Genomic DNA, 25,896 nt, shown 5'->3' with positions numbered 1-25,896 from the left:
GTAGCGTTACCTGCATTTTAATCCCGAGTGGGGCAACACTGCAGGCGGCTGGATGGCAGCTTGGCCCGGGACTCTGCACCTGCCTGGGCAATGGGCAGTGTTCTGGATGGAGAGCGCACTCGGCATGGGCCTGGCTCCCCCCGCCCCGGTCCCCACAGCTACAGCCCCCTGTGATCCCAGAGCCCCCCTCTCGGTGGGGCAGGTCGGGGGGTTGGTCGGTTGCTCTGGTGAGTTGCATTGCGGCCACCAGAGGGCCCGGGGCTCTGGCAAGGGCCGGTTTGGCTGCGGGAAACTCTTATTATTCTGGCCAGAGCTCTGCGGAGAACCCAGAGCGGCGGTCGGGGCTGGGAGAGCAGCCTGCAGCCTCTCTTGCCTCCCGGCTCACCCCACGCGGCTCCTCCACTCCTCCTTCAAGTTGGGGAATTTTCCGTCTCTCCGCAGCCCCGGGATTGGGGTCACCTCTGCTTTGCAGGCGTGGTGGAGCTGGTGCCAAGGGAGCGATGCCTTTGCCGTGGTCTCTCGTGCTTTCACTGCTAGTGCTGCAGACCTCAGGGGCCATGGCGAAGTTGGGCACTGCCCCGCTGATCCGGGGACGCCGTGCACATCCCAGGCAGGAGCACGGGGACGGAGGAGGTGGTCTGGGGCCTGACCTACCAGACGATGTTCTGTTGGGGTCACCTGGGAAGGTGTGGCACCCACGGGACGGTCACCGGGTCCCGCCAGCCTCAGAACGGCTGACGGGGGAGCGGCTGCGCAGAGGGACCAAGGACGAGGACTCCAAGTCAGTCCAGCAGTACATGCCGGGGATAAGGGTGGAGTTCCCCCGGCCCATCAACCCAGCCAGTCTACAGCCAACCAAGCCCCTGGTGCCGTCCAGCACAGACCCTGCTGAGCACCGAGACGGGACCCACACAGACCTGCAAGGCACAGACCCCCGTGGCAACCTCCCCACAGCGCCGGACAGGCGTCTGCAGATCCAGAACCCCCTGTACCCGGTGACGGAGAACTCTTACAGCGCCTACGCTGTGATGTTCCTCTCCCTCATCGTCTTCGCCGTGGGCATCATTGGCAACCTGTCGGTCATGTGCATCGTCTGGCACAGCTACTACCTGAAGAGTGCCTGGAACTCCATCCTGGCCAGCCTGGCTCTCTGGGACTTCCTCGTCCTCTTCTTCTGCCTCCCCATGGTCATCTTCAACGAGATCACCAAGAAGAGGCTTCTGGGGGACATCTCCTGCCGCATCGTGCCCTTCATGGAGGTAAGGGGCTGGCGGGGGCTCCGGCAGATGGTGTATGCCCGCTCCAGCAGTGCCATTCGCCCGGTGCAGGGACCCAGCACAACCCCTCTGAGTGCCACTTCACCCCTCCGGGCTTGTGCTGGTGTAGGTCCCCCGTATGGCCCAGCACTTTAAGCCTCGCCTGGGGCCCAGGCATCTGGGTTCAGACAGCGAGTGTGGGACAGGCCCTGTATGGAGCAACCACAACCCCAGTCCCCTTGTAGGGTGACCAGATGTCCTGATTTTATAGGGACAGTCCCAATATTCGGGGCTTTGTTTTATATAGACACTTATTACCCTCCACCCCCTGTCCCAATTTTTTACACTTGCTGTCTGGTCACCACACCCCCTCAGGCTGTAGTCTGGGGCTCCCAGAGCCACACGGGCTGTGTAGGGTGAGAAAAGGGACTGTAAAATCCTCCCTCATTCCCGCCCAGAGGTCTGCTTTTGCTAACGGACCAGAGACACAGCAGAGACCTCCTCGCTCTTGGGCCCCTAACAGTTGGCACCTAAATAAGTGGCCTGGTCCCCAGTGGTGCGGGGCATCCACACCAGCCCTCTGGAAATCAGGCACCCTGATCTGGGCACCCAAAGCGAGGGGCCTGGCTCTCAGCACCCCAGCTGCGGGATTGTAGGCAGTGGCTTGGACTGCTGCCAGCCCTGCCAGCTAGGGACGAGTGGACCCCCATTCTACCCCCCACGCTCGCAGCCTGCTAGTGCCAGGCCCTGTGTCGCGGCGGGTGTGCGGGTGGCTAGCCAGAGGGCAGGCGGAGTTGTCGCTCATGGAGGGCAGGCTGAGCCAGGGGTGTAGTACAGTGATGTGGGCCAGATCACTTGTGTTCAGAATAAACAGACACACTGAGGTGCCATTTTCACAGAGTCACGTCTCTCCCCGTCCGCGCTCGCCCAATACGCAGGAAAACGGGCTGGACTGAAAGAGCTGGAGCCGCAGCGCCTCTGTCCCAGCTTCCACGCGGTCAGGAGAGCTGGATTCAGGGCTGGGGTGGGGGCCGTGTCCTTGCTGGGGGAGACAGAAGCTGACGCAGGGTCGGGCCATAGACAGACCCGAGCTAGCATCGATCTAGCTAGAGAAATGACCCACGGCAGGGAAGCTGCAGCACCATGGGCTGCAGCCAGGGCTGCACAGAGGTTTTGGGGGGGCAGAGGCAAAATCTGAAACCCAGGCCTCCCCAACCCTTCCAAAAAACTTATGACTGGGGGGGGGTTGCAGCCTCACACTCACCCCACAGCAGCTGCTTGCATCCTGCGAGGCTGGGCCCAGCTCCCTGCTCCAGGTGTTACAACCTGGCAGCCTCAGGTGTGTCCCAGCCCAGCCATCCCGCCATCACCCCGGAGGGGCAGCCAGGCCAAACCTGAGTGGCCCTGTGACCCGGCACACTAGGTCACAATGCCACTCGGCCTAGGCGCCCTCTCAAACAGGGGGCCCAGGGCAACCTGCCCCTTCCCCAGCCTCCGGGGGCCTGGTACCAGCCCACCCAGGACCCTGGGAAATTATTCAGCCTGCAGCTGCCCTATTGACAGTACACAGCTAGGTCACCGCTGTGTCTGCACGTGCTGCAATCACGCCTCGGCAGTGCAGACCCCACAGCCTCAGGGTACCTGGTCCTGGTAGGGCTGCTCAAGGGCTGGGGGCTTGTGCCTCTGGCTAGTTCAAAGAGTCAAGCTGAGCCGCCGGTAGTGTCTTTCCTGGGCCACCCCAGGGACGAAGGCGGGAGGGTGGGGAGAGGGGCATTGTGAGGGAGGTTACCCTGGAGAACCCGTGCATGCGAGCCGAGGAAAACCCATCCCCGACTCAGCCTCTCCTTGCCCCTGCCAGCCGCACTGAGATCATGGGGGAGGGGGGGCTCGAAAGTGAGTCTGGGGGCCGGGAGCTTGGCGCTGGACCTGCCGCAGCCGGGGAGTCCGAGTCTCCCCTCCCTCACCCTGATAGCATCGCTGGCGTCACGCTAGCATAGAGCTGGTGCCAGTGAGAACAGAGAACCCCACTCCCTAGTGTCACAGGAGGGACCCTGCAGCCAGCCTGCATGCAGCTGCTGCACATGGGGGGCCAGATCCTTCCTGACTGCCCCCCTAGGGCCCCTGCCTCATGCCATCGGCCAGAGCTCCACTGGAGTCAACGGGCCGGATCCCCACCTGACGTGGGTCGATCGTCGCCGCCCTGGTGTCAGTGGAGCTCTGGTGCTGTGCACCAGCCGGAGATCTGTCCCGAGGAGTCAGTTCGGGACTGGCCGCAGGCTGCTGGATGTGCCTGGTGCATGGCAGGCCGGGAAGTTGGTCACATTCCCCAGAGCTCTCTGAAGCTCTTCGCTGTGAAATCCGCTGGTCTCAGCCTCACCGAAAGGCAGCCTCCAAAAACGTCCCTGTTCAGGAGAGTCCAGCACTTCGCTGCCATGGTGGGAGACATCTCAGCGCTGCCTCGGCAGTGCCAGAGGCACAGAAGGGTTAGACTGGAGTCAGGAAACGTCTGCAACCATCTGTTTCCTCTTCCATCGAAAACCAGTCTTTTCCTGTTCATCATCAGCGTTTACCGAGACGGCAAGTGAAGGCAGCCGGTAGGTAGCCACCCGACGCCCCCTCCTCCGGTCAGCCGGGCGAGGAAATTAATGCTCTGGTGTAGCATGCCTTCCCTCCTGAAGCCACCCGGCACCTGGATCTCCGCAACTGCTGCAGGTTGCCAATCCCTTCGACTGACCCGCACGTGGCAGGGCCTGGCGTCGGGCGCTGCGTCTGTCCAGCCCTCACAGTGCGGCCCTGGACACGCGCGGCTGGAACGCAGTAGAATTCATAATGGCTAACGAACCAGCAGCTATTCGGCTCCGCGGGGCCAAGGCGGGGGGTGGTCTTTGTAGTTTCTGCCTCGTGCAATAACGTGCTGCAAGGCAACGCGGGTGTCACGGAGTCCCCGGGCGACGCTCCGGGACTGCTCCCCATGAAGCCAGGCAGGACTCTGGAGAAGTCTCCTTCCTGTGAGCGGCCTGTCTGCAGGGCACAGCTCACCCAGCTTCCACCTTCCTGGGTCTGACCTCGGAGCATTCAGCATCCTCTGCCCCTCTGTGAGCTTCCCACAGCGAGTCCGCCCAGGCAGGGTCCTGGGGAAACCAGAGGGTCCTGCCCCCCAACTCCGCAGTCAGACGTGACTCTCAGCCAGCCAGTAACACAGAAGGTTTATTAGACGACAGGCACATGGTCTAAAACAGAGCTTGTATGTGCAGAGAACGGGACCCCTCAGCTGGGTCCATTCTGGGGGGCAGTGAGCCAGACAACCCCGTCTGCCCTTCACTCCATGTCCCAGCCAGCCCCAAACTGAAACTCCCTCCAGCCCCCCCTCCTCTGGGCTTTGTCCCTTTCCCGGGCCAGGAGGTCACCTGATTCCTTTGTTCTCCAACCCTTTAGCTCTCACCTTGCAGGGGGGAAGGGCCCAGGCCATCAGTTGCCAGGAAACAGGGTGTTGGCCATTCTCTGTGTCCAGACCCCTGCACACACCTGCCCTCTAGGGCTCTGCAATGATCATACACCCTTACCCCACCCCCTAGATACTTAAGAACTGCCTAGGGGAAACTGAGGCACCCCCACACTATTCAGACGAAACATTAAGAACAGTCCCACTTCGTCACAGCGGGAAATACCTGGAAATACACCCAGTGCAGGGGCCGGTGCGAGGCTCCCCCGGGGCTTGGGCGGGCCTGGGTGTTATGCTGGGCCCACTGCCCTGGGCGGACACCTCATACTGTACGTCCCGGGCTGAGGGCTGGAGGCTGCTCCAGGAGGGCGGGGAGCGGCCCTGGTGGTGCGCCCAGCTGCAAGTGATGCAGCCGGCACAGCCCCCTGCGGCCAGGCTGCTGTAAGGGCGCATTCAGTGGAGGAGGTAGCCGGGATAATGGGCCTCGGTGTTGGGCAGTGTCAGTCTGACGGGGGGCGTAGTATACGCTCAGCCAGGCGCTGCTGCGTTGGTCACCATTTGCTCTCTCTGGGGGGATCTAGGCTGGGCGCTGGGGCTGTGTCCATGGGCCATGTCTTAACAACGTACTGCTGGGGCTCCCCCGCCGCCGGCCCTCGAGAGCTGCAGCTGGCCAGGTTCACTGGTTGGCCTCCAGATTGCTCCTAGGTCATCCTAGCACCTGGGTGGGCAAACTTTTTGGCCCGAGAGCAGCACTGGGTTTCAGAAATTGTATGGAGGGCCGGTTAGGGCAGGCTGTGCCTCTCCAAACAGCCAGGCGAGGCCCGGCCCCCGCCTCCTATCCAACCCCCCCTTTTTCTCGCCCCCTGACAGCCACCCTGGGACTACTGCCCCATCCAACCACCACTGTTCCCTGACGGCGTCCCCGGGACCTCTGCCCCATCCACCCCCCCTTGCTCTCTGTCCCCTGACTGCCCCCGGACCTCCCACCCCTAACTGCTCCCCACCACCCTATCCAACCCCTCCCTCCTTCCTGACTGCCCCCCCTGGCCCATCCAACCACCCCTTCTCCCTGACCGACCCCAGAACCCCCACCCCTGACTGCCCCCTGCCACCCCATCCAACTCCTCCTCCCCTTCCTGACTGCCCCCCCCCCGGGACCCCTGCCCCATCCAACCACCCCTTCTCCCTGACTGCCCCCGGAACCCCTGCCCCCATTCAACCCCCCCATTCCCCGGCCCCTGCCCCACCCCCCGAACTTCCCTGCCCTCTATCCAACCCCCGTTCCCTGCTCCCTGCCCCCTTACTGTGCTGCCTGGAGCACCGGTGGCTGGGGGGCGGCTGCACCAGGACAGACAGCCGCGCCGCCCGGCTGGAGCCAGACACGCACCGCGCGGCACAGAGCACAGGGTCAGGCCGGGCTCTGCAGCTGCGTTGCCCGGCAAGAGCTCACAGTCCCCCCCCCCCGCCCAGATCTGAGGCTGCGGGGGAGGGGGAAGAGCGTGGAGGGGCCGGGGGCGAGCCTCCTGGGGCAGGAGCTCAGGGGCCGGGCAGAACGGTCCCACGGGCCGGATGTGGCCCGTGGGCCGTAGTTTGCCCACTTCTGTGCTAGAAGTTCAGAGGGGTGCAGGGTTCAGAGCCTGGGGAGGGGGGCGTAGCTCAGTCCCTGGCCAGTGTTGGTCCTTTCGGGGGTTGGGGGGGCCCGCAGGAGGCGCGGTGGTTGCTGGGTTTGGAAGCAAATGGCTCGGTAGTGTGCTAGGCTTAGTGAGGCAGCTAGAGCGGGCTCAACCCAGCTCCTCCTCTAGCCTTCAGAAGCCCAGAGCCCAGGAACGTGCTGCAGTGGGTCCCGCGCCGGGAGGCTGGGTCCTGGCTGCTGCATGTCCTGCCCCGCAGAGACTCTGGGTCCGTCCACGTTGCAGCCAGCGGAGTGACTGCACCACGGTTGGCATCCCCGAGCTAGCGCCAATAAGAGTAGCCGCGAGGCCACGGCAGCATGGGCTGGACGAGTCCGTCCGGACCCTGGGTCTGTACTCGGGTGGCTGGGTTACCGGCGCTAGCTAGCTCAAAGCCAGCTGGCGTCTGTCTACACAAGGTGCAGCCACCCTTGGACTGGAGTGCTGAATGGCCACCTTCAGGAGCTGCCCTCCTGCCTCCTGGCTTGAGGAAGGGTCAGGCCCTGGCAATGGGAGGGGTAGGGCATGTTGGGGGTGCAGGCCAGGCCAGGGGGGCTCCCACAGTCCCAGCAGCCACGAACCTCTTCCTCTCCCTAGCGTAGTGCTCCGTAGCGGGCTTTCTTGGGGCGAAGGCTTTGTCTGCAGAAGGAAGTGGCCCCGCTGTGACTACATCAGTTCTGATGCCGATACAGCCCCCCGGGGGTGGGTGCTCTTATTCCAGTTTAAGAATGTCCACATGGGGGGCTGCACTGATGTACCCTACTCCAGTTTCACACTGATTTAGCCCAGCTGGGGCCATTCTTTCCTGCAGCCGAGTTCCAAGAGCTGGGCTGCATCCCTGGAGATTGGTCCGGTCCCTAAAGGTACATCTGCCCAGCTCGGGTAAACGTCCAGATGCACCAGCTCCGCTTAAGCTAGCACCTAAAACTAGCCGCATGCCACTTGGTCAGCCATCCAAATCCAATCCTGCCTGACCCCCGGGGACGTACCTGGCAGCTACTGTGAGCTACCGTGGTTGCATGGCTCCACCTAGCACAGGTCTTTCTTCCCACACTGCGTAGCGCCCTCCCAGCTGCTGAATAGCGGGGCCCTTAATTTCTCGGTGCCCCATAGCTTAGAACCGCCCATCCTTTCTCTTGTCCAGTTAGACCAGAGGGGGCAGAACTGGGGGGGGGGTGGCAGGCTGAGGGGAAGCACCCGCAAGTGGAAATATTGTGATCTGTGTTCTGCCCCCATGCCCGGAGTGACTGGAGCATGTGGGATCAGGCCGGGCAGCAGGAAGGAATTGGGGTGGTGGAACCGGGGCTGGCAGCAGCTGTCCCCGGTGAGAAAGACACCCTGACCTCCCCTTCTGTACCACTGCCCCTGATGCTCCACCCCCCCCATTCAAAGTGAGCTCCCACGGCATCAGAGTTCAACTGCGATCTCTCCCTGTCTGTGTGTGTGCAGCGCCTGGTGCAACGGGGCCATGAGCTGGTGTGGACAGCACTGGAATACCGATAGCAACAGCTGAGGGACCCAGGCAGGGGTCCCAGGGGACGCGCTGGGATCAGGGTGAGGGGACGCTGATGTAAGCAGGCAGGGAGGCGGGCGGAGGTGAGAGCGCTGGGCAGGAAGGGACTGCTGCAGAAGGAACGTCCTTGTGTCTCTGCTGATGATGCAACAGCCAGTGCGGGGCTGGTGAGCACACCGGAGGCACTGCTTAGACGGATAGTGTGGACATGCTGGAGTGAGGGCTGAGTACAGGATGGCGGTGGGCAGCACCCTGCCATCCCCAGAAGGGCCTGTGCCAGCATCCCCAGGGGAGTAACTTTTTTTAAATGTTAAAAGTTGGTTTAAAAAAAAAAAGGGACCAATGTCAGATATTTGCTGAGCACTGAGAACTTCCCGTGCAGAGGTCAGAAAGGGCCACGTGTGCTTGCCAGGGGGTTGCCCACTGCTGGTTTACAGTGTCCAGTTCTGGTGTCTGCAGGATTTTGCTGTTGAAGGATGTTGATAAATTGGAGAGGGTTCAGAGAGAGCTATGAGAGGGATTAGAAAACCTGCCCTATAGGGAGAGACGCAAGGAGCTCCAGCTATTTAGCTTAACAAAGAGAAGGTTGAAGGGTGACTTGAGCTGTAAAAAGAAAAGGAGCACTTGTGGCACCTTATATGGGGAACAAGGAGTTGATCATGGGCTCTTTAGCCTAGCAGCTAAAGGTCTAACACAGTCCAATGGCTGGAGGTTGAAGCTAGACCTATGCAGCCTGGAAATAAAGACTGTAATTTTTTAACTGGGAGGATAATTAACCATTGGAACAAATTACCAAGGGCTGTGGTGGATTCTTCCCTGGCAAATTTTAAATCAAGACAGGACGCTGTTCGAAAAGATCTGTTCTAGCCCCACGAGCAGTTAGTTCGGGGACGGGCTCTGCGCTGTACAGGGGTCAGACTAGCTGCTCCCAGTGGTCCCTTGGGATCTAGGACTCTGGGGCCCGGTGGAGCCCAGCGAGCGCACGTGTGTGTGAACAGCTGTGCACGGACAGTGACCATTTCTTTAGCACAAGGGCTGTGGGATTGGGGTTGCGAGTGAGTGGGCAGTGCTGGCGCGGTGGCTGCAGAGTGGCTGATGGTGTTTATTTTCTCTCTGAACCCTCCCAGAACTTGGCATTTTTTCCAACCAATTGTGTCCTCTTCCTTTGGCAGAGGGAGACGTTTTTCCTGGGTTTCTCAATGCAGCGGAAATGCCAAAGGGCTGATTTTGGACAACAACAGCTTGGGCTTGTTCAGCACACGGGGGAGCGGATAACGAGGGACGGGAAGGCCTGCAAGGAGCCTGGTGGTGGTCCGAAGGCATGCGGCCACTCGTGAGCCTGGGTCTCCCCCTTGTTTTCAGCTGCTGCGTTGCCTTAATCATAGAATCATAGAATATCAGGGTTGGAAGGGACCTCAGTAGGTCATCAAATCCAACCCCCTGCTCAAAGCAGGACCGATCCCCAATTAAATCATCCCAGCCAGGGCTTTGTCAAGCCTGACCTTAAAAACTTCTAAGGAAGGAGATTCCACCACCTCCCTAGGTAACGCATTCCAGTGTTTCACCACCCTCATAGTGAAACAGTTTTTCCTAATATCCAACCTAAATCTCCCCCACTGCAACCTGAGACCATTACTCCTCGTTCTGTCATCTGCTACCACTGAGAACAGTCTAGAGCCATCCTCTTTGGAATCCCCTTTCAGGTAGTTGAAAGCAGCTATCAAATCCCCCTCCTTCTTCTCTTCGGTAGACTAAACATCCCCAGTTCCCTCAGCCTCTCCTCATAACTCATGTGTTCCAGTCCTCTAATCATTTTTGTTGCCCTCCGCTGGACTCTTTCCAATTTTTCCACATCCTTCTTGTACTGTGGGGCCCAAAACTGGACACAGTACTCCAGATAAGGCCTCACCAATGTCGAATAGAGGGGAACGATCACGTCCCTCGATCTGCTGGCAATGCCCCTACGTATACATCCCAAAATGCCATTGGCCTTCTTGGCAACAAGGGCACACTGTTGACTCATATCCAGCTTCTCGTCCACTGTAACCCCTAGGTCCTTCTCTGCAGAACTGCTGCCGAGCCATTCGGTCCCTAGTCTGTAGCGGTGCATGGGATTCTTCCATCCTAAGTGCAGGAGTCTGCACTTGTCCTTGTTGAACCTCATCAGATTTCTTTTGGCCCAATCCTCCAATTTGTCTAGGGCCCTCTGTATCCTATCCCTACCCTCCAGCGTATTTACCTCTCCTCCCAGTTTAGTGTCATCTGCAAACTTGCTGAGGGTGCAATCCACACCATCCTCCAGATCATTTATGAAGATATTGAACAAAACCGGCCCCAGGACCGACCCTTGGGGCACTCCACTTGATACCGGCTGCCAACTAGACATGGAGCCATTGAGCACTACTCGTTGAGCCCGACAATCTAGCCAACTTTCTCTCCACCTTATAGTCCATTCATCCAGCCCATACTTCTTTAACTTGCTGGCAAGAATACTGTGGGAGACGGTGTCAAAAACTTTGCAAAAGTCAAGAAACAACATGTCCACTGCTTTCCCTTCATCCACAGAATCAGTTATCTTGTCATAGAAGGCAATTAGATTAGTCAGGCATGACTTGCCCTTGGTGAATCCATGCTGACTGTTCCTGATCACTTTCCTCTCCTCCAAATGCTTCAGAATTGATTCCTTGAGGACCCGCTCCATGATTTTTCCAGGGACTGAGGTGAGGCTGACTGGCCTGTAGTTCTCAGGATCCTCCTTCTTCCCTTTTTTAAAGATGGGCACTACATTAGCCTTTTTCCAGTCATCCGGGACCTCCCCCGATCGCCATGAGTTTTCAAAGATAATGGCCAATGGCTCTGCAATCACATCCGCCAACTCCTTTAGCACTCCTGGATGCAACGCATCCAGCCCCATGGACTTGTGCACGTCCAGCTTTTCTAAATAGTCCCAAATCACTTCTTTCTCCACAGAGGGCTGGTCGCCTCCTCCCCATGCTGTGCTGCCCAGTGCAGTAGTCTGGGAGCTGAACTTGTTCGTGAAGACAGAGGCAAAAAAAGCATTGAGTACATTAGCTTTTTCCACATCCTCTGTCACTAGGTTGTCTCCCTCATTCAGTAAGGGGCCCACACTTTCCTTGACTTTCTTCTTGTTGCTAACATACCTGAAGAAACCCTTGTTGTTACTCTTAACATCTCTTGCTAGCTGCAACTCCAGGTGTGATTTGGCCTTCCTGATTTCACTCCTGCAAGCCCGAGCAATATTTTTATACTCTTCCCTGGTCATTTGTCCAATCTTCCACTTCTTGTAAGCTTCTTTTTTGTATTTAAGATCAGCAAGGATTTCACTGTTAAGCCAAGCCAGTCGCCTGCCATATTTACTATTCTTTCTACACATCGGGATGGTTTGTCCCTGTAACCTCAATAAGGATTCTTTAAAATACAGCCAGCTCTCCTGGACTCCTTTCCCCCTCATGTTATTCTCCTAGGGGATCTTGCCCATCAGCTCCCTGAGGGAGTCAAAGTCTGTTTTTCTGAAGTCCAAGGTCTGTATTCTGCTGCTTTCCTTTCTTCCTTGTGTCAGGATCCTGAACTTGACCATCTCATGGTCACTGCCTCCCAGGTTCCCATCCACTTTTGCTTCCCCTACTAATTCTTCCCGGTTTGTGAGCAGCAGGTCAAGAAGAGCTCTGCCCCTAGTTGGCTCCTCCAGCACTTGCACCGGGAAATTGTCCCCTACATTTTCCAAAAACTTCCTGGATTGTCTGTGCACCGCTGTATTGCTCTCCCAGCAGATATCAGGGTGATTGAAGTCTCCCATGAGAACCAGGGCCTGCGATCTAGTAACTTCTGCGAGTTGCCAGAAGAAAGCCTTGTCCACCTCATCCCCCTGCTCCGGTGGTCTATAGCAGACTCCCACCATGACATCACCCTTGTTGCTCGCACTTCTAAACTTAATCCTGAGACACTCAGGTTTTTCTGCAGTTTCATACCGGAGCTCTGAGCAGTCATACTGCTCTCTTACAAACAGTGCAACTCCCCCACCTTTTCCGCCCTGCCTGTCCTTCCTGAACAGTTTACATCCATCCATGACAGTACTCCAGTCATGTGAGTTATCCCACCAAGTCTCTGTTGTTCCAATCACATCATAATTCCTTGACTGTGCCAGGACTTCCAGTTCTCCCTGCTTGTTTCCCAGGCTTCGTGCATTTGTGTATAGGCACTTGAGATAACTCGCTGATCGCCCCTCTTTCTCAGTATGAGGCGGGAGCCCTCCCCTCTCACGCACTCCTGCTCATGCTTCCTCCTGGTATCCCACTTCCCCACTTACCTCAGGGCTTTGGTCTCCTTCCCTCGGTGAACCTAGTTTAAAGCCCTCCTCACTAGGTTAGCCAGCCTGCTTGTGAAGATGCTCTTCCCTATCTTCGTTAGGTGGAGCCCGTCTCTGCCTAGCACTCCTCCTTCTTGGAACACCATCCCATGGTCAAAGAATCCAAAGCCTTCTCTCCGACACCACCTGTGTAGCCATTCGTTGACTTCCACGATTCGACGGTCTCTACCCAGGCCTTTTCCTTCCACGGGGAGGATGGACGAGAACACCCTTGCACCTCAAACTCCTTTATCCTTCTTCCCAGAGCCATGTAGTCTGCAGTGATCTGCTCAAGGTCATTCTTGGCAGTATCATTGGTGCCCACGTGGAGAAGCAGGAAGGGGTAGCGATCCGAGGGCTTGATGAGTCTCGGCAGCCTCTCTGTCACATCGCGAATCTTAGCTCCTGGCAAGCAGCAGACTTCTCAGTTTTCCCGGTCGGGGCGGCAGATAGATGACTCAGTCCCCCTGAGGAGAGAGTCCCCGACCACCACCACCTGCCTCCTCCTCTTGAGAGTGGTGATCGTGGAACCCCCATCCCTAGGACAGTGCATCTCATGCCTTCCAATCGGTGGAGTCTCCTTCTGCTCCCTTCCCTCAGAGGTATCATCTGGTCCACTCTCCGCCTTAGTACCTGTGGAGAGAACATGAAAACGGTTACTTATCTGTACTGGCATTGCTGGTACATAGACATTCCCCTTTTTCTTCTGGAGGTCACAGGATGCGAAATTTCTTCACCGTCCTCCTGTCCCTGCTGTGCAGCCTGCTCTGAATCTTCAGAACTTGTGTCCGTAGAAGCATATTCTGATGTCCGTCCAGGAAATCTTCAGTTTCTCTTATGCAACGCAGGGTCGATACCTGTTGCTCCAGACCTTGAACCTTCTTTTCCAGTATGGAGACCGGCTTGCACTTTGTACAGACAAAGTCGCTTCTGTCCTGTGGAAGAAAGACAAACATGGCACATCCAGTGCAGGTCACAACAGCTGAACACCCCCCATCCATATTACCTTCCTTCTACGAGCTTCCTCAGGAGTTGTAGTAACTACTCAGAGAATCCGGCAAGGTGTAAGCCTAAGCAGGCTCTCCCGAGGCCAACTCCTTCTGTTAGCTGCTGTGCTGTTCGCTGCTCAGCTGGTTCGCAGCTGACTGGCTTTTTATACAGTCAGGCCCACTTAAGGCTCACCTGGAACAAAGCACTCCCAGTTCCCGCCCTTTTCAAACAACCAATCAAGCACACGCTTAAGTGAGCTTCCAACCCCTCATCCGCGCTCTTTGGAGCTGTTATGGGAGGGGCGCGCGGGACAGGCATTCTAGTCAAGCGGGTGAAAAAGGAGGAGAGCCCTGGCCTGGAGGGATGAGCACAGGGGCTCAAACCCTCCTGGCTCTGCCGCTGGACTCCCTGGGCAGCCTCAGGCAAGTCACGGAATCCCTCTGCCTCAGTTTACTTCCTGGGGGCAGCTCGAGCTCCCTCCCAGGTGCGGTGAGGCTCCATGTAATGTCCGTGCCGTGCGCTGAAGGTGCAGTTATGTCTCCGGCTGCAGGCACCTCTTAGGCACTTGCATTGCACAGTCACTCACAGGAATGTGTGTGTAAACTGGGTTTGTAGCTGTACTTTCACCTCCCCTGGAGCCCTTGATCCTGCCCTCAGAGTGCTCCCCACTGCTGCAGAAGAAGCAGGAAATGGTGTTCTTGGTCCCTTAACAAACAGGCGGGTGGCTGGGAACTGTTGTTAATTCCTCGGTGGCTGCTTTAGAAATGCAGGGCTTTGGAATCTGGGAAATGGTCAAACTTTGGCAGGTAGGTCAGATCTGGGGCACAAGCCCTGGGAACCTCCTTAAACTCTGGCTCAGCAGCGTTCTCACTGACCAGCAAAGAGCCGCCTTGCAAACTTCCATCTCACCAGCTGTAAAGGCCTGATGTGTCTCTGGCCAATGCAACCCTGTGCCACACAGTGACCCCAGCCTGTCTCTTCTTCCATGTCCCCAGGTGTCTTCCTTAGGTGTCACCACCTTCAGCCTTTGTGCCCTGGGCATCGACAGGTTCCACGCAGCGACCAGCCCTCAGCTCAAGATGCGGCCCATAGAGCAGTGCCAGTCTATCATTGCCAAGCTGGCGGTCATCTGGGTGGGCTCCATGACCCTCTCTGTGCCGGAGATTCTCCTCTGGCAGCTGACGCAGGACACGTCGCCAGTCTCCGGTGTGGTGACCGAGTACTGCACCATGAAGCCTTCACTGGAGCTGCCGGAGTCTGTCTACTCCCTGGTCCTCACCTACCAAAACGCCAGGATGTGGTGGTATTTTGGCTGCTACTTCTGCCTGCCCATCCTCTTCACCGTGAGCTGCCAGCTGGTGACCCGAAGGATCAGCAGCACCGAGAAGAAGGCGGAGTGCCGGGGGTCCAAACACAGCCAGTGCGAGAGGCAGCTCAACTGCACCGTCATAGGCCTGACGGTGATCTATGGCCTGTGCACCATCCCCGAGAACATCTGCAACGTCGTGGTGGCCTACCTGTCCCCGGATATGTCCAAGCAGACCTTGGACCTGCTCAGCCTCATCAACCAGTTCTTCTTGTTCTTCAAGTGCTCCGTCACCCCCGTGCTGCTTCTCTGCCTCTGCAAGCCGCTGGGGCAGGCCTTCATGGACTGCTGCTGCTGCTGCTGTGAGGAGTGTAGCCAGGACGCAGCCTCCAGCGAGGGCAGCAGCTCAGACAGCAAGCTGAAGACGGAGATGTCCTCCTCCATCTTCTTCGACAAGCCCAGGGAGTCGCCTCCCCCGATCGTGGCCCTGGGCACGCCTTGCTAAGCTCCACCAGCCCCGAGGGAAGCAGTAGAGATTGTTCCTTTGGCGTCTCCCAAGACCAAATGTTGTTACTTTAGTCTGTGTCTGCACATGAGATGGAGAGGGGCATCTTCATGCCTGCCATGGGCTTGTTTGATACCCAGCAAGGACGTTAGTGCTGTGGCCGGCCGATGTGGCTTCTTAGGGAGCTCTCCTGCCTTTGCTGGAGAGTCACCAAGGCCACGGGCACCTTCCAGTCGCAGTTCCCTGGCACGGCTCCAAGGAGTTGCTGGCCTGGGTGAGGGGATGTCTCGGAAAGGTCCCATCTGCAGCACTTCAAGGACTGAGAGTTGCCATAGTGTCTCCTAGAGGACGTAGTGACTATTAACCTGTCCGACGTACCCTGGGTTCTCACCATCCTCCTTCGCCCCCAGCCCGTCCTCCAAACCGGGAGGCAGCTGCAGTGAAAAGACTCCTGTAGGATCTAAACTCTCCCCTTGTACGAGTACCCTGTCCTCAATAAATCACTAACTAGACAGAACGAAGGGCCTCCAGCTAGGCGGGTTCTTTGATGCAGTATCACAGGGCAGCAGGCTGGGTTCGCTGAGCTGCCCATCGTGTATCCAACGGCCTGGGGCTGCCAGCCCAGCTCCTTCGGATTTAGATCAGTGTCTTCCCACGCAGTGCTTCCCTCCACTCCAGGCATGGGGAGGCGGCGGCCCATCCTGGGGGGCTGGACGCTGGGAAGGGCTGGTCATTTAGATCAGTGTCATCGCCCTGTATAACTGGAGACAATCCAACTGAGCCTGCTGGGCCGGGTGCTGGGGCCCAGGGGAGCCGTGCACAGGCAGGCAGGGGACAGGTAACGAAGTCGCCTGTCTGCTCCCACGTTCCTGGGGCTGCTCTAAGTTACGCTGGCAGGAATCAGCCCCTCGGGATAGTTCTCCCAGTGGTGGATGGCTGGAGTGCAAGGTGCTGCTCCTCCCTGGGCCTTCACCTTGACCCATCCCTGACACCAGAGGGGCAGGGAGCAGGTGGTGCCCTGCTGGCTATACCCCAGGCTGGCTCCACGCCAGCGGGAGATGCCCCTGTAGCTGAGGCACTGCATTGGTAGCGTTGCTTTCTGGCTGCGGGGCACAGCCCTGGTGGCACAAAGCAGCCCGAAGAGGCCCAAGGATCAGGCTCCCACCTTAGCAGAAACCATGTTAGCGTGGGGCATTTAGCTCCGGGCTGAGCGCCAGCTAATCCTGAGTCCTAATCCCAGCGCGCGGGCGAGTCCCTTACCCCTCCGAAGCCCAAGGACAAGAGCTGGCCTTCGGGGTGGGGCTGCTGGAGCAGTCTCGCCCCTGAAGATCCCCAGAGAGGCACAGTGAGCTTGGGGCAAAGCGCAGCCCCCCAGCCCAGCTCCTCCTCTGCAGCTGCAGGCTAGGCTGGAGTCCTGGAGAGCCCCGGCCTTACCCGGAAGGCTGCTGCCAGTGGGGGTGGGGAGGGGAGTAGGGCACAAGCTCAGGGTCTCAGCCTGTCGGGGAGCCTGGCACCGCTCCCCCCTCGGCACCGACACAGAGAGCCTGTTTCTGCTGGCTGCTGCCTTCACATGGCACCTGGGCCTTTTGTGAAGCAGAAAGGAGCCAACAGGAGCCGGGGCCCAGCGCATGTGCCCACAAAGCAGGCTTTCTGTGCACCCAGCAGCCGGAGGAGGAGGCAAACAACCCAGCTCTGGGTCCACCAGCTCCCTGGCAGCTTAGAAGAACCAATGTGCAAAGAAACTCCTCTGAATATCCCTAAATGGGCAAGAATCCATCTCCGTGCCCAGGCAGGGGAGAGAAACTGTGACCCCGAAAGTCATTCTTTGCTGGCATCCCCCTCATGCCCATGCTTTCTGATCCCGCTGGCCAGGCCCGGGCAAGCCCCCCCCAATGCACACCAGCAAGGTAATGCCCCCAGGTTAATAGTGACGCCCAGCTCAGCCCCGAGCAGCGTGGCACATGGCACAGGGCCACGGTTCCCTCGCCCCTGGTTCTGAATCCCTACGGCACCACCCTTTGCAGAACTGTCCCCAGGGCGGGGCTCCCAGGTTTGCACCACTGGCTTCCCAGGCGAGGAGAGTTTGGGCCTTTTACCCGGCACTGGCAGGGAAACCGGGTCAGCTGCACGGAGAACCAGCCTAAAACCTCACCCCCCGCTCACCCTGAGCTCAGGCGCTGGGAGCTCTGGAAGAGGGCAGCAAACTGCTGCGTCAACGTCATGCTGCCCAGCCCCACATGCCCCCCCTGGTTTCCAGCAGGACAGATATGGCCACATGGAGTGAGGCTGTTCTCTTGGCACTTCTGAACCAGGGTGTGTCAGAAATCAGCCCGTCCCAGGAGAAGTCCAGTGCAGAGCGGGTCGGGGGCTGGCATGATGGAGCCCCATCCGCCTTGCAGCTTACCCAGCGCTTTGAGATCTCAGGCCGAGAACGCGCCGAGTGCAAAGGGCTCATTACCCGACGGCTGCCCGAGTGTTTTACAGCCATCACCCCCGACCCTGCGGCGTCCCCAGCCCCGGCTTTGGGATGGGCCAGCGCCGTGAAGCTTGCGCCAGTCACTGGTAGCACGGGCCACTTCGCTGAGGCAGCTCGGGGAACACCTCCTCCACGGCCCCCGCTTTCGCTCTGCCCCAGGATCCTGTTGTGTGTGAGAGGCTGTCTCTGATCACACCCTTCAGCGGCCAGGAAAGCCTGCCAGGGCCGGGGCAGGCCGGAGAAATCTCAGCTCAGGTGGCGTGAACGAGAAACTGATGGGCTAGAAAACTGGCCTCTGTTGCCACATGGCACATCTGTGCCCAGGCCAGCTGACGGAGGCCGTGGTCCCGTGACCTGCTTGGCTCTAGACAGCAGCTGAGTCGCCGGGAGGCCCGGCTGAACCGGGGCAAGCAGCAGGTGAATGGGTCCAGCTGGTCTTTCCTGGTGGCTCGGCGGCAACGACTGGGGACGCAGGCCCATAGCCCGGGCCGAGCCGGCTGGCTCGGCTTTGCTGCCCACCCCCACCTCAGCCTGCTGGCCCCCGGTTGCTCAGGGATGTTAAAGCTCCTTGTTCTTGCGCTTCGGCAGCCACCCCCAGCCCGGTGAAATGCCACGGGGCGAGGGAGGCGGTTGCTAAGCACCAGGAGCTCAGCGAGGGCTTTGTCCAGGGAATGACACCCACCGGTTTCCCTTGGGCCTGTCGCCATGGAGACAAAAGCCCCTGTCTTTGTTTTGGGAGCATGAAGGCTGCCCCCCCAGCCCCCCACTCCGTAAAGGCACCAGGTCCCGCTGGCAGCCGTGCATGCCCGCTAGCTCCCAAGGAGACCAGCGCTCGCGGGCGGGCTGGGCCGCTCGCTCCTTTCGCTGTGCAGGCAGGGGGCAGCCCTGGCATTCGAGGGGCCATCAATCAGCCCAGCAACCCCTCATCGCCCCAAGGGTGTGCATGTGTGGGGGGGAGATGATGGAGGCTTCAGGCCCTGGCCTCTGCAACCAGCTCCAGCTCGGTATTAAAACGTGACTCTAGGGGAAGCAGCGGGAGTGGGGGCGGCCAGGGAAATGGGGGGCCACGGGGGTGTGATGAGCGCAGGGTAAATGCCTACATGGATAGATGGGGGGGCGGGGGGGGGAAGTGTCCACGTGCGGAGCCAAGCTGCAGCTGCCTGGACGTACATGCCGTACGCCCAGCGCCTCGCTAGCCAAGCATCCCAGCCCTTGCATGGCATGTGCTGGGAGGTGATGGAAGCCGGGGGGGGGGGGGGTAGGGGCGGGGGCCTGCCCTTCTGCAGCCCCCTCACTCCCTTCCAAGTGCCACCCTGCCCTGGTGGCGTGCTGGAGGAGTAGGTCCCACAGGGCTGGTGCCCGGGAGCGATGGTGCGGGAGAAGTGGAGCCGCTGGACCGGACAGTCCTTCCTGCACGCCATGGCCGGGTGCGTTCCCGGTGGGGGGGCGGGGGGCTGAGCCAGCTGGCTGGGGGCTGCTGTGACTCGCATGCAGGACGAGGGCTGCAGGGCGGGGGGGAGCTGCCTTCGTGTGGCTCATTCTGTGCTGGTTTGTCCTGAGCTGGGGCCAGGGGGAACAATGCAGGGCTTGTTCCAGAGCCTGGCAAGCTGGCTGGGGGGAGAGGCTGAGAAAAGCGAGCTGGGGAGGGGCAGCCGGAGGCGGGGATGGCTGCCAGTGTGCAAACAGGGTTGAAAGTAGCGTATGGGGCCTGCAGCGCAGGGGGGCACCTGCCCCAGCCCACCAACAGCCCCAGGGGTAGAACGGAGACCAGAAAGGGGCCAAAACCAGCGCGGCAGGAGGGGAGACAGGCTCCTTCACACTGCGGTAATGAGCTGCCAGGGGAAGTGCCCCTGCCCCTGAGCAAGGGGCCCCACACCCCACAGGGGACGGGATCTCTGGCCCTGGCTTTGCCTGTCTCTAGGAGGGGGCTGGAGTATGAAACTCAGCAGCATTGGCATCCCATGCCCATCCCGGGTAGGGCAGTCAGGGGTCACCCTATTAGGAGGAGGGGGAGTCTTATGCTCCACGTCCCCCCTTCGCTCCACCAGCCTCTCAGGCCCACGTCCACTCAACACGCTCGCTCTCTCCCATAGCAGGGAGGCCCTGGTCTTGCCTCATCGGAGGGTCTCCCTCCATGGCACAGTCTCAGTGCCCTTGGAGGGGGCCCCGGGTGCCAACCTCTCTGCATGCAAATGCCCAAGAACCTGTAGTACTCCCCCCCCCAGCAAAAAAGTGACACCCCCCCACACACACCCACATTAGCAGCAGGGGGAGCTGCCCTGTTTTGGTTACCAGGTAGGATGGGGGGCATTTGCCCCAGCAGGGCTTCTATCAGCAACCCCCCTCCCCGCCTAGGCCCTGAGCCCACACCTGAGAGCGGGGCATAAGGCTGCACCCGGCCCTGGCCAACTGGAAGGAGGCAACTGCGTGGAGAGGTGGGTACGAGTGGGGAGCAGCCAGGTGCCTGGAGAGGCCACAGCTCAGAGCAAGAGGGGGAAGGAGCCTGCAGCAGATACATTCCCAGCACAGTAGGCGGGGGCCATGCTGGCCCTGCACCCTCACAGCTCGGGGCAGCTCCCCCCCGGTGATCTGCCCCCCAGGCCAACACCTGCTGCTGAAATTCCAGGTGTGCAACAGGGCAGGTGCAGGAGGCCCTGCTGTCGTGCAGAGAGTCAGGTACATAAGGGCATGGGTGGGCTCTGGGCATGCACAGCAGAGGAGCACACAGCCCCAGCCCGGCCTTTCAACGGTGGGAAAAGCTTCCCCGAGTGCTGGCTGGGGCTTGAGTGCTGCGTTCGGCACCCCCCAAGACTTGCTGGCGTGGCTGGCACTGGCGCCCAGCCTGCTCTGCCCCTCGAGGTGCCTTCACTGTGCTAATCCAGGATGGGATATGCTGAAAGGGGGCCCGCCGGAGCTTGTTTGAGTTTCTCCCAGCAGCACTAGGCACCTCGCCAACACTTACTCAGAGCCCAGGAAGGCCAGCAGTGCAGGGAAAGGAGCACGGGAGGAGGGGCACGAGGGCACAGGCAGCCCGGGGCTGGTTGGCTGGCAGAGAGCCTGCTTTTAAGGGAGCATATCCCTCTCCCGCTGCTGGGGGCCAGGCCTGGCCTGGCCTGTAGGGCTTACCCTGAACAGACAGGGAAGACATAGTGCAAAGCAAGTGCTGGGTCCTCAGAAGTCTGCAAAGGGCAAGGAGTTGTCCTTTGTGCGGAGGGTGAGGAGAGCAGGGGGAGGGAGCTGGAGGTAGAGGTGTTCCACCCACCACAGCCCAGACCCATAGCAGGGCATGGCCCAGTGTCAACAAGGCTAAGGCAAGGGAGCCGCCCTAAGCTGAGGGCTTTGTGTCACCATCCCAGAAGCAGCCATCTAAATCTTCGACCCAGCTAAATGCCCTTTCCCAGGCACAAAAAGCAAGATTTGTGCCTGCTGCATCGACCGCCACGTTGACAGCCTGAGCCCCATGCAGCGAGACCAGGCTAGACTGAGGAGTATGGCGCGGAGCCGCTGGAGAGCAGCGTTGGGGGGTGACGAGCGCTACCCCCCTCCAGCTCCACCTTGCCGGTCAAGGACACGAGGCCCTGGGAGACTTCTCTCCCCCCCACCTTCTCCGTCATCTCTACCACAGCAGGAAGAGCTGACGCTGCTGCCCAGCTGATGCTTCGGCTGCCAACCTAGTTACGTGCCTGAAGGGGTTAAGTCGAGTGGGCTATGAGAGGGTGAACATGGGGGATGAGCCCCACTGCCAGCCTCTGCCCCTGCTCAGAATGACAAGCCCCAGCCCTGACAGCAAGCCCCAGCTGCTCTCGCCCTCGGGCAATAGGGCAGTGCCCAAGAGAGCCCTGGTTTAACTGTGCAAGGCTGCGAGTCGTCCCTGGCAGATGGACCATGTGCCAAGACCCCTGCCAGGCTGGTGACATGAGGAGAGGAAACAAGACCACAGCAAACACGCCCCCCAACACAAAACTGTTAATTTATTATGATTAGGAGGCCAAAAAAAATCGTACAGTTACAAGAATCGTTTCCCAACAGAGAAGGTCAATATGAGCCAAAAAATCTCTCCTAAAAAAGGAATAAATGACACCACTTTACAATTCATTAAATAAACCATGGAAATGGCTCCTTGTGCAATTCTGCGAAAACGAGAAAAGAGAAGAACAAAGCAGGCTGGACGCCTCCGCCCCCCGGAGCTGCTCTGTGCAGAGTGGGGGGCCGGGGAAGGAGCCCAGGGCTCTTGGCCGCCCCGAGCTGACACACTGGACGGGGGGGATGCGGCTGGGCCTGGATTACAGGCAGCTGCCCTCAGCCGGACAGAGGCAGGCTGTGCGCAGCAGCTGCCTCATGGCCCTTCCCCGGATCCTGCCGCTTCGCCCCCAGCCGGCTCTGGGCCACCTCCAGTGCACGGAGAGCAGGCTCCAGCACAGACAGAAGTCACATGGGCTGGAGCACACTGGTGCTCCTTTCCCCTCCTTCCAGGCCTGGCTGCCACTTCCCCTCCCTGCCGCTGGCTGGCTGGAGACCAGACCTACTAGCCGGGGCTGTAGAGGGCAAGGAATTCCACCTTGACATCACACAGGGCCCACCAGCCCCGCCGTTCCATGGAGACAGGCCTTTCCTCTGGCCCCTGCGTACTGGGAGAGAGGCCAACACGCCCTCGACGTGCCCTTGTGCCAGCACTCCCAGCTGTGCCCCCCTCTGGGGCTGCGACAGACCTGGGGGCAGCAGTGTGACACAGCCGGCCGGCTTGTTTCTAGTCCACGAGAGCCCTGAGTGAACAGCCCTGGGATGGGAACAGAGTCCCGGGGAGCTTTGCACAGCAGCCCTGGCACCTTCCAGAGCAGCTCTGCTGTGCTGGGACTGTGGGCAGCCAGACATGCCCCATCCTGCTGCAAACACCTTCCCCCCCCGCCCCCCCTCCAACAAGGGCCAGCCCTCCTCCCAACATGCACATCACTGGAATGGAAGGGAGCAGCTTAGAGGGGGAAGCACATCAAGCAAGGGGGAGCCCACACCCAGCACTGCAGGGGGTGGACGTAGGGCAGCCCCACTGCCAGAACTTGGAGCACAGGGAAGCCCGCCTCACTTCCGGGGGGGGGGGGGGGGTGGTTGGGAAGAGGGCAGAGATATCTAAAGCTCCTGGACTCATACGGTGTGGGGTGGGGTCTCTGGCTGCCAGCCTTCAACACACAGACCCTCCTGGGGAAGGGAGAGCCATGCCCCTAGACCCAGAAGCCAAGGTGGAGAGCCCCACCGCAGGGCACAATCTCTCTCCATGGGTCTAGGGCGGGACGAGGCCGGAAGGGGTTTTCCCATCTCTGGCTCACCAGAGCCTGAGCCCCTGATCTCCCAGGTATGAGGTGGGTACATGAGCTGGGGCAGACACCCCCTCCTGGGCTGCAGCATGAGGGGAACCCTGCTCCCAGAGGCTGGAGCATGGGGGGAGGGGAAAGGCCTTCCTCAGAGCTTTGTCCTTGACTTCAGTCCTACAGCAATTGCAACAGCGCTGAGCCCTCCCCTGAGCGAAGGGGGGCCTAGCCCCACGGCAGAGCCAATGACAGGTCACGAGAGCACAGGTGAGTGCGTGCTGCACACCACCCCTCTGCACGGGCCTCGGCAGGACCTGGGTCAGCAGGTGCCACGGCTCCCTCCACAGCTCTGGGCACAGAGAGCATTCCCAAGGCGCTGGTCGCTGGCCCGCAGGTACCAGCTCACCCTGACCCCCATGCTGCACAGCTCGCCCCACCCAGAGAGTGTCTAAGGAGCTGGAGACCTCCCCAAAGCAACCTGGGGGAATGGCAGAGTGCCTCCACCTTCCTCCACAGCCAGGGAAGGGGGCAGAAGTGAGTCACTTGCGGAGACTTTGGGGCCTGGGTTGCAGGAAGGGAAGCGGAGAGGGAGGGAGAGAGGGAGTTGCCCCTGCCAGCCAGTGCCCAATCCCTGCCTAAGCATGGGATCGAAAGGCCGAATGCCTGGGGAAGGGGCAGAGGTCTAGGAGCAGGAGGGGTGGCTCTGCAGACAGGCACTGACTCCCCACAGCCTGGTCAAGACTGCTGACCTCAAACGCCCCCATTGCCCTGCCCCCCAGGGCCATGTCCACATGCAGCACAGAGAGCGGGGGTGGGCATGGGGAGCTTGAAAGGCTTTTTTTGGGGGGGGGGGGGGGAGGAGGAGAGAGCCAGACCTAGTGAAGATACCAGAGGGGCCCACGGGCCTCAGGGTTGGAGGGATGCCCCCATGGGGGCCTGCATTCAGCATGGAATGGTCCAGCCAAGCCGCTCCGCTCCCACGACACCCTCCCAATACTGCCTTGGGGGCTCAACCACCTCCAGCACTTCTACAGGTCACAGAGCCCAGTTTAGTAACAGCGTAATTGCTTAAATTAAAATAGATATATACATATATATACTGTGTACACATCGACCACAACAGAACAGTGCCAAAACGAGGGGGGGGGGGGGAGAGAGAGAGAGAGAGAGAGAGGAGTCCGACAGCTTCTTTACAATAAAAACAGGAGCTCCGTCTCAGCAGGAGCAGAGCCTGGGGTCCCCTAAAAATACCCATCTAGAGAGAGAAAGGGACAGAGAGCAGGGGACAGAGAGAAGGGGGGCTTGGACAATGGCATCTTCCTCGCTCCGAGGCGTGGTCTCAGGGCTCTCAGCTTCTCCTGGACTTTGAGTGCTGAATAAGCCACTGTAGGGTGATGTCTGCAAAGGCAACGCACAGAGTTAGCGCCCGCAAAGGGCAGGGTGCCCCCTCCAGCACGGGGCTCATGGGAAGGGGTCGGCGGGGCATTAGAGACTGGCACCTTCTCTAACACAGCTGTTCACTGCTGCATTTCAGCCACTACTCTGAAGCAGTGTCCCCCACAGCCTGGAAACCGTGGGCCCAGCTCCTGGGGCACTGCCCACAGCCTGCCTTTGGGATGGGGAGTGTAGGCCACTCACAGCTGAGAAGTGACACTTCTGCCCCATTTTGCCTCGTCATGAGCTTGATGGGCTTAGGAGCCAGAATACCAGGGGCTGAATTCACTGCACAACCTGAAACTGCAGGTGTTTCCCAAAGGAGCCCAGACTGTCCCCTCCCTCCGGCTCCCTGCAGACCACGGCCTAGCACTCACCAATGTTGTCCTTTTCTTTGCAGGAGATGGAATAGCAACAAATCTCTCGATCTTGGATGGCAGACAGGTTCCTGTGAAGAGATGGAGCCGTGAAAGCACAGACTGCTTAGTGCAGACTCCAGCTGCTCTAGTCAACTTGTGTAAAGGGATCGGGGAGCAGAGTCCCTTCCGTTAGGGGGCACCCCACCCTCCCTCGGAGGTCCCTGCTATAACCTTCTGGTGCTGCTGGCTCAGGATGGGGCCAGTCAACAGTCTTTCAGCAATGAAAGAACTGAAAAGAAAAGCTTCCTGACAAATGGAACAAGGCCCCCAACCATGAGCACACAGGGCGAGCTGTGTATTACCCAGCTCGTTCCACAACCATACAGGAAACAAGAATCAGGGTCCTACCCGTGGCACCAAGCCAGACTCAGCCAGCACTTCCCCTCTCTGCCTTAGCTTCCCACTGGAAAAGGGACAAGAGCGACCCACTGTTATCAAATGCTTAAGATCCTCCAAAACCAAACCAGGACTAGAAGTATCACTGCCACGGCAGTGGGCCCAGGAGGGCTCTGTGCCATGGCCCGGGCTCCGTGCCATGGCCCGGGCTCCAGCCCCACCGACAGAGCAGCAGAGCCTTCGAAGGACTTTGTTGGCCATTTGCAAAGAGCTCCTTGGCTGTGCTGTGTCCCGAGGTGAGAGCCTGTGGAAACGCTCTCCTACCACTCGGGCTGCAGGACCCGGGCTCCAGCCAGATGCAGGAGTCTAAGGGTATGTCTTCACTTCAGTTAACCCAGGCTCTTAGCTGAATTTACAGGTAAGAGAAGATACATATTCTCTTACCTGTAAACTCCCCCCATTCACTCAAACACCTTGGACCCGGATTTGAATGTGCCTTAAGCCCAGGCTAGCTGACCCGGTTGGGGGGCAGGGTTAGAGCCCAGGATGCGCTTTACCTCGGGCTGGAACTTGCCCATTTTGCAGTGAGGATGCAGGCAAAAACCACTTACGTGCTGCGTGACCTCCAGTGTCCATCCCACAACTCCTCCTGCAATGGACTGGGAAGGAACCCTCGAGCAGCTCAGCACGGGGGAGTGCAGACACAGTGAAGTGGGTAGGGCTTTGCCCGGCTAACCTGGGGGCTCAGACCCAGGTGTCAATCACCCAGGCTTACTGTGCAGTGTAGACATACCCTTGAGATGAAGCACTGCAGTAAGAGCAAGCTGCGGCTCTGGCGCCACCATGTGGCCGAAGCTGAGAAAAGCTCAAGCAAAATGGC

The 25,896-nt window shown here is 59.5% G+C and overlaps 2 protein-coding genes across 2 annotated transcripts in view; one reads left to right on the top strand and one right to left on the bottom strand.

Moving 5' to 3' along the window:
* The first annotated feature begins 279 nt into the window (after positions 1-279).
* On the top strand, positions 280-15,565 carry GPR37L1 (G protein-coupled receptor 37 like 1). The gene is made up of 2 exons (XM_074936158.1): positions 280-1,259; positions 14,233-15,565. The coding sequence occupies exons 1-2, from the start codon at positions 501-503 to the stop codon at positions 15,046-15,048; spliced, it is 1,575 nt and encodes a 524-aa protein (XP_074792259.1). The 5' UTR covers positions 280-500; the 3' UTR covers positions 15,049-15,565.
* An 8,170-nt stretch (positions 15,566-23,735) lies between these two features.
* The window catches only part of ARL8A (ARF like GTPase 8A), a 37,629-nt gene continuing 35,468 nt past the window's right edge, over positions 23,736-25,896 (bottom strand). Inside the window, exons 6-7 of the mRNA XM_074935855.1 lie at positions 24,639-24,709; positions 23,736-24,225 (exon numbers count right to left, since the gene is read on the bottom strand). Of these exons, the coding sequence (XP_074791956.1) occupies positions 24,176-24,225; positions 24,639-24,709 (121 nt within the window). The 3' untranslated portion in view covers positions 23,736-24,175. The remainder of the gene's footprint in view (positions 24,226-24,638; positions 24,710-25,896) is intronic.

Source organism: Natator depressus, chromosome 21, assembly GCF_965152275.1.
Source record: "Natator depressus isolate rNatDep1 chromosome 21, rNatDep2.hap1, whole genome shotgun sequence".
Lineage (NCBI taxonomy): Eukaryota > Metazoa > Chordata > Testudines > Cheloniidae > Natator > Natator depressus.
The sequence above is the reverse complement of the archived record's forward strand: the minus strand, read 5'-3'. Positions and strand labels throughout refer to the sequence as shown.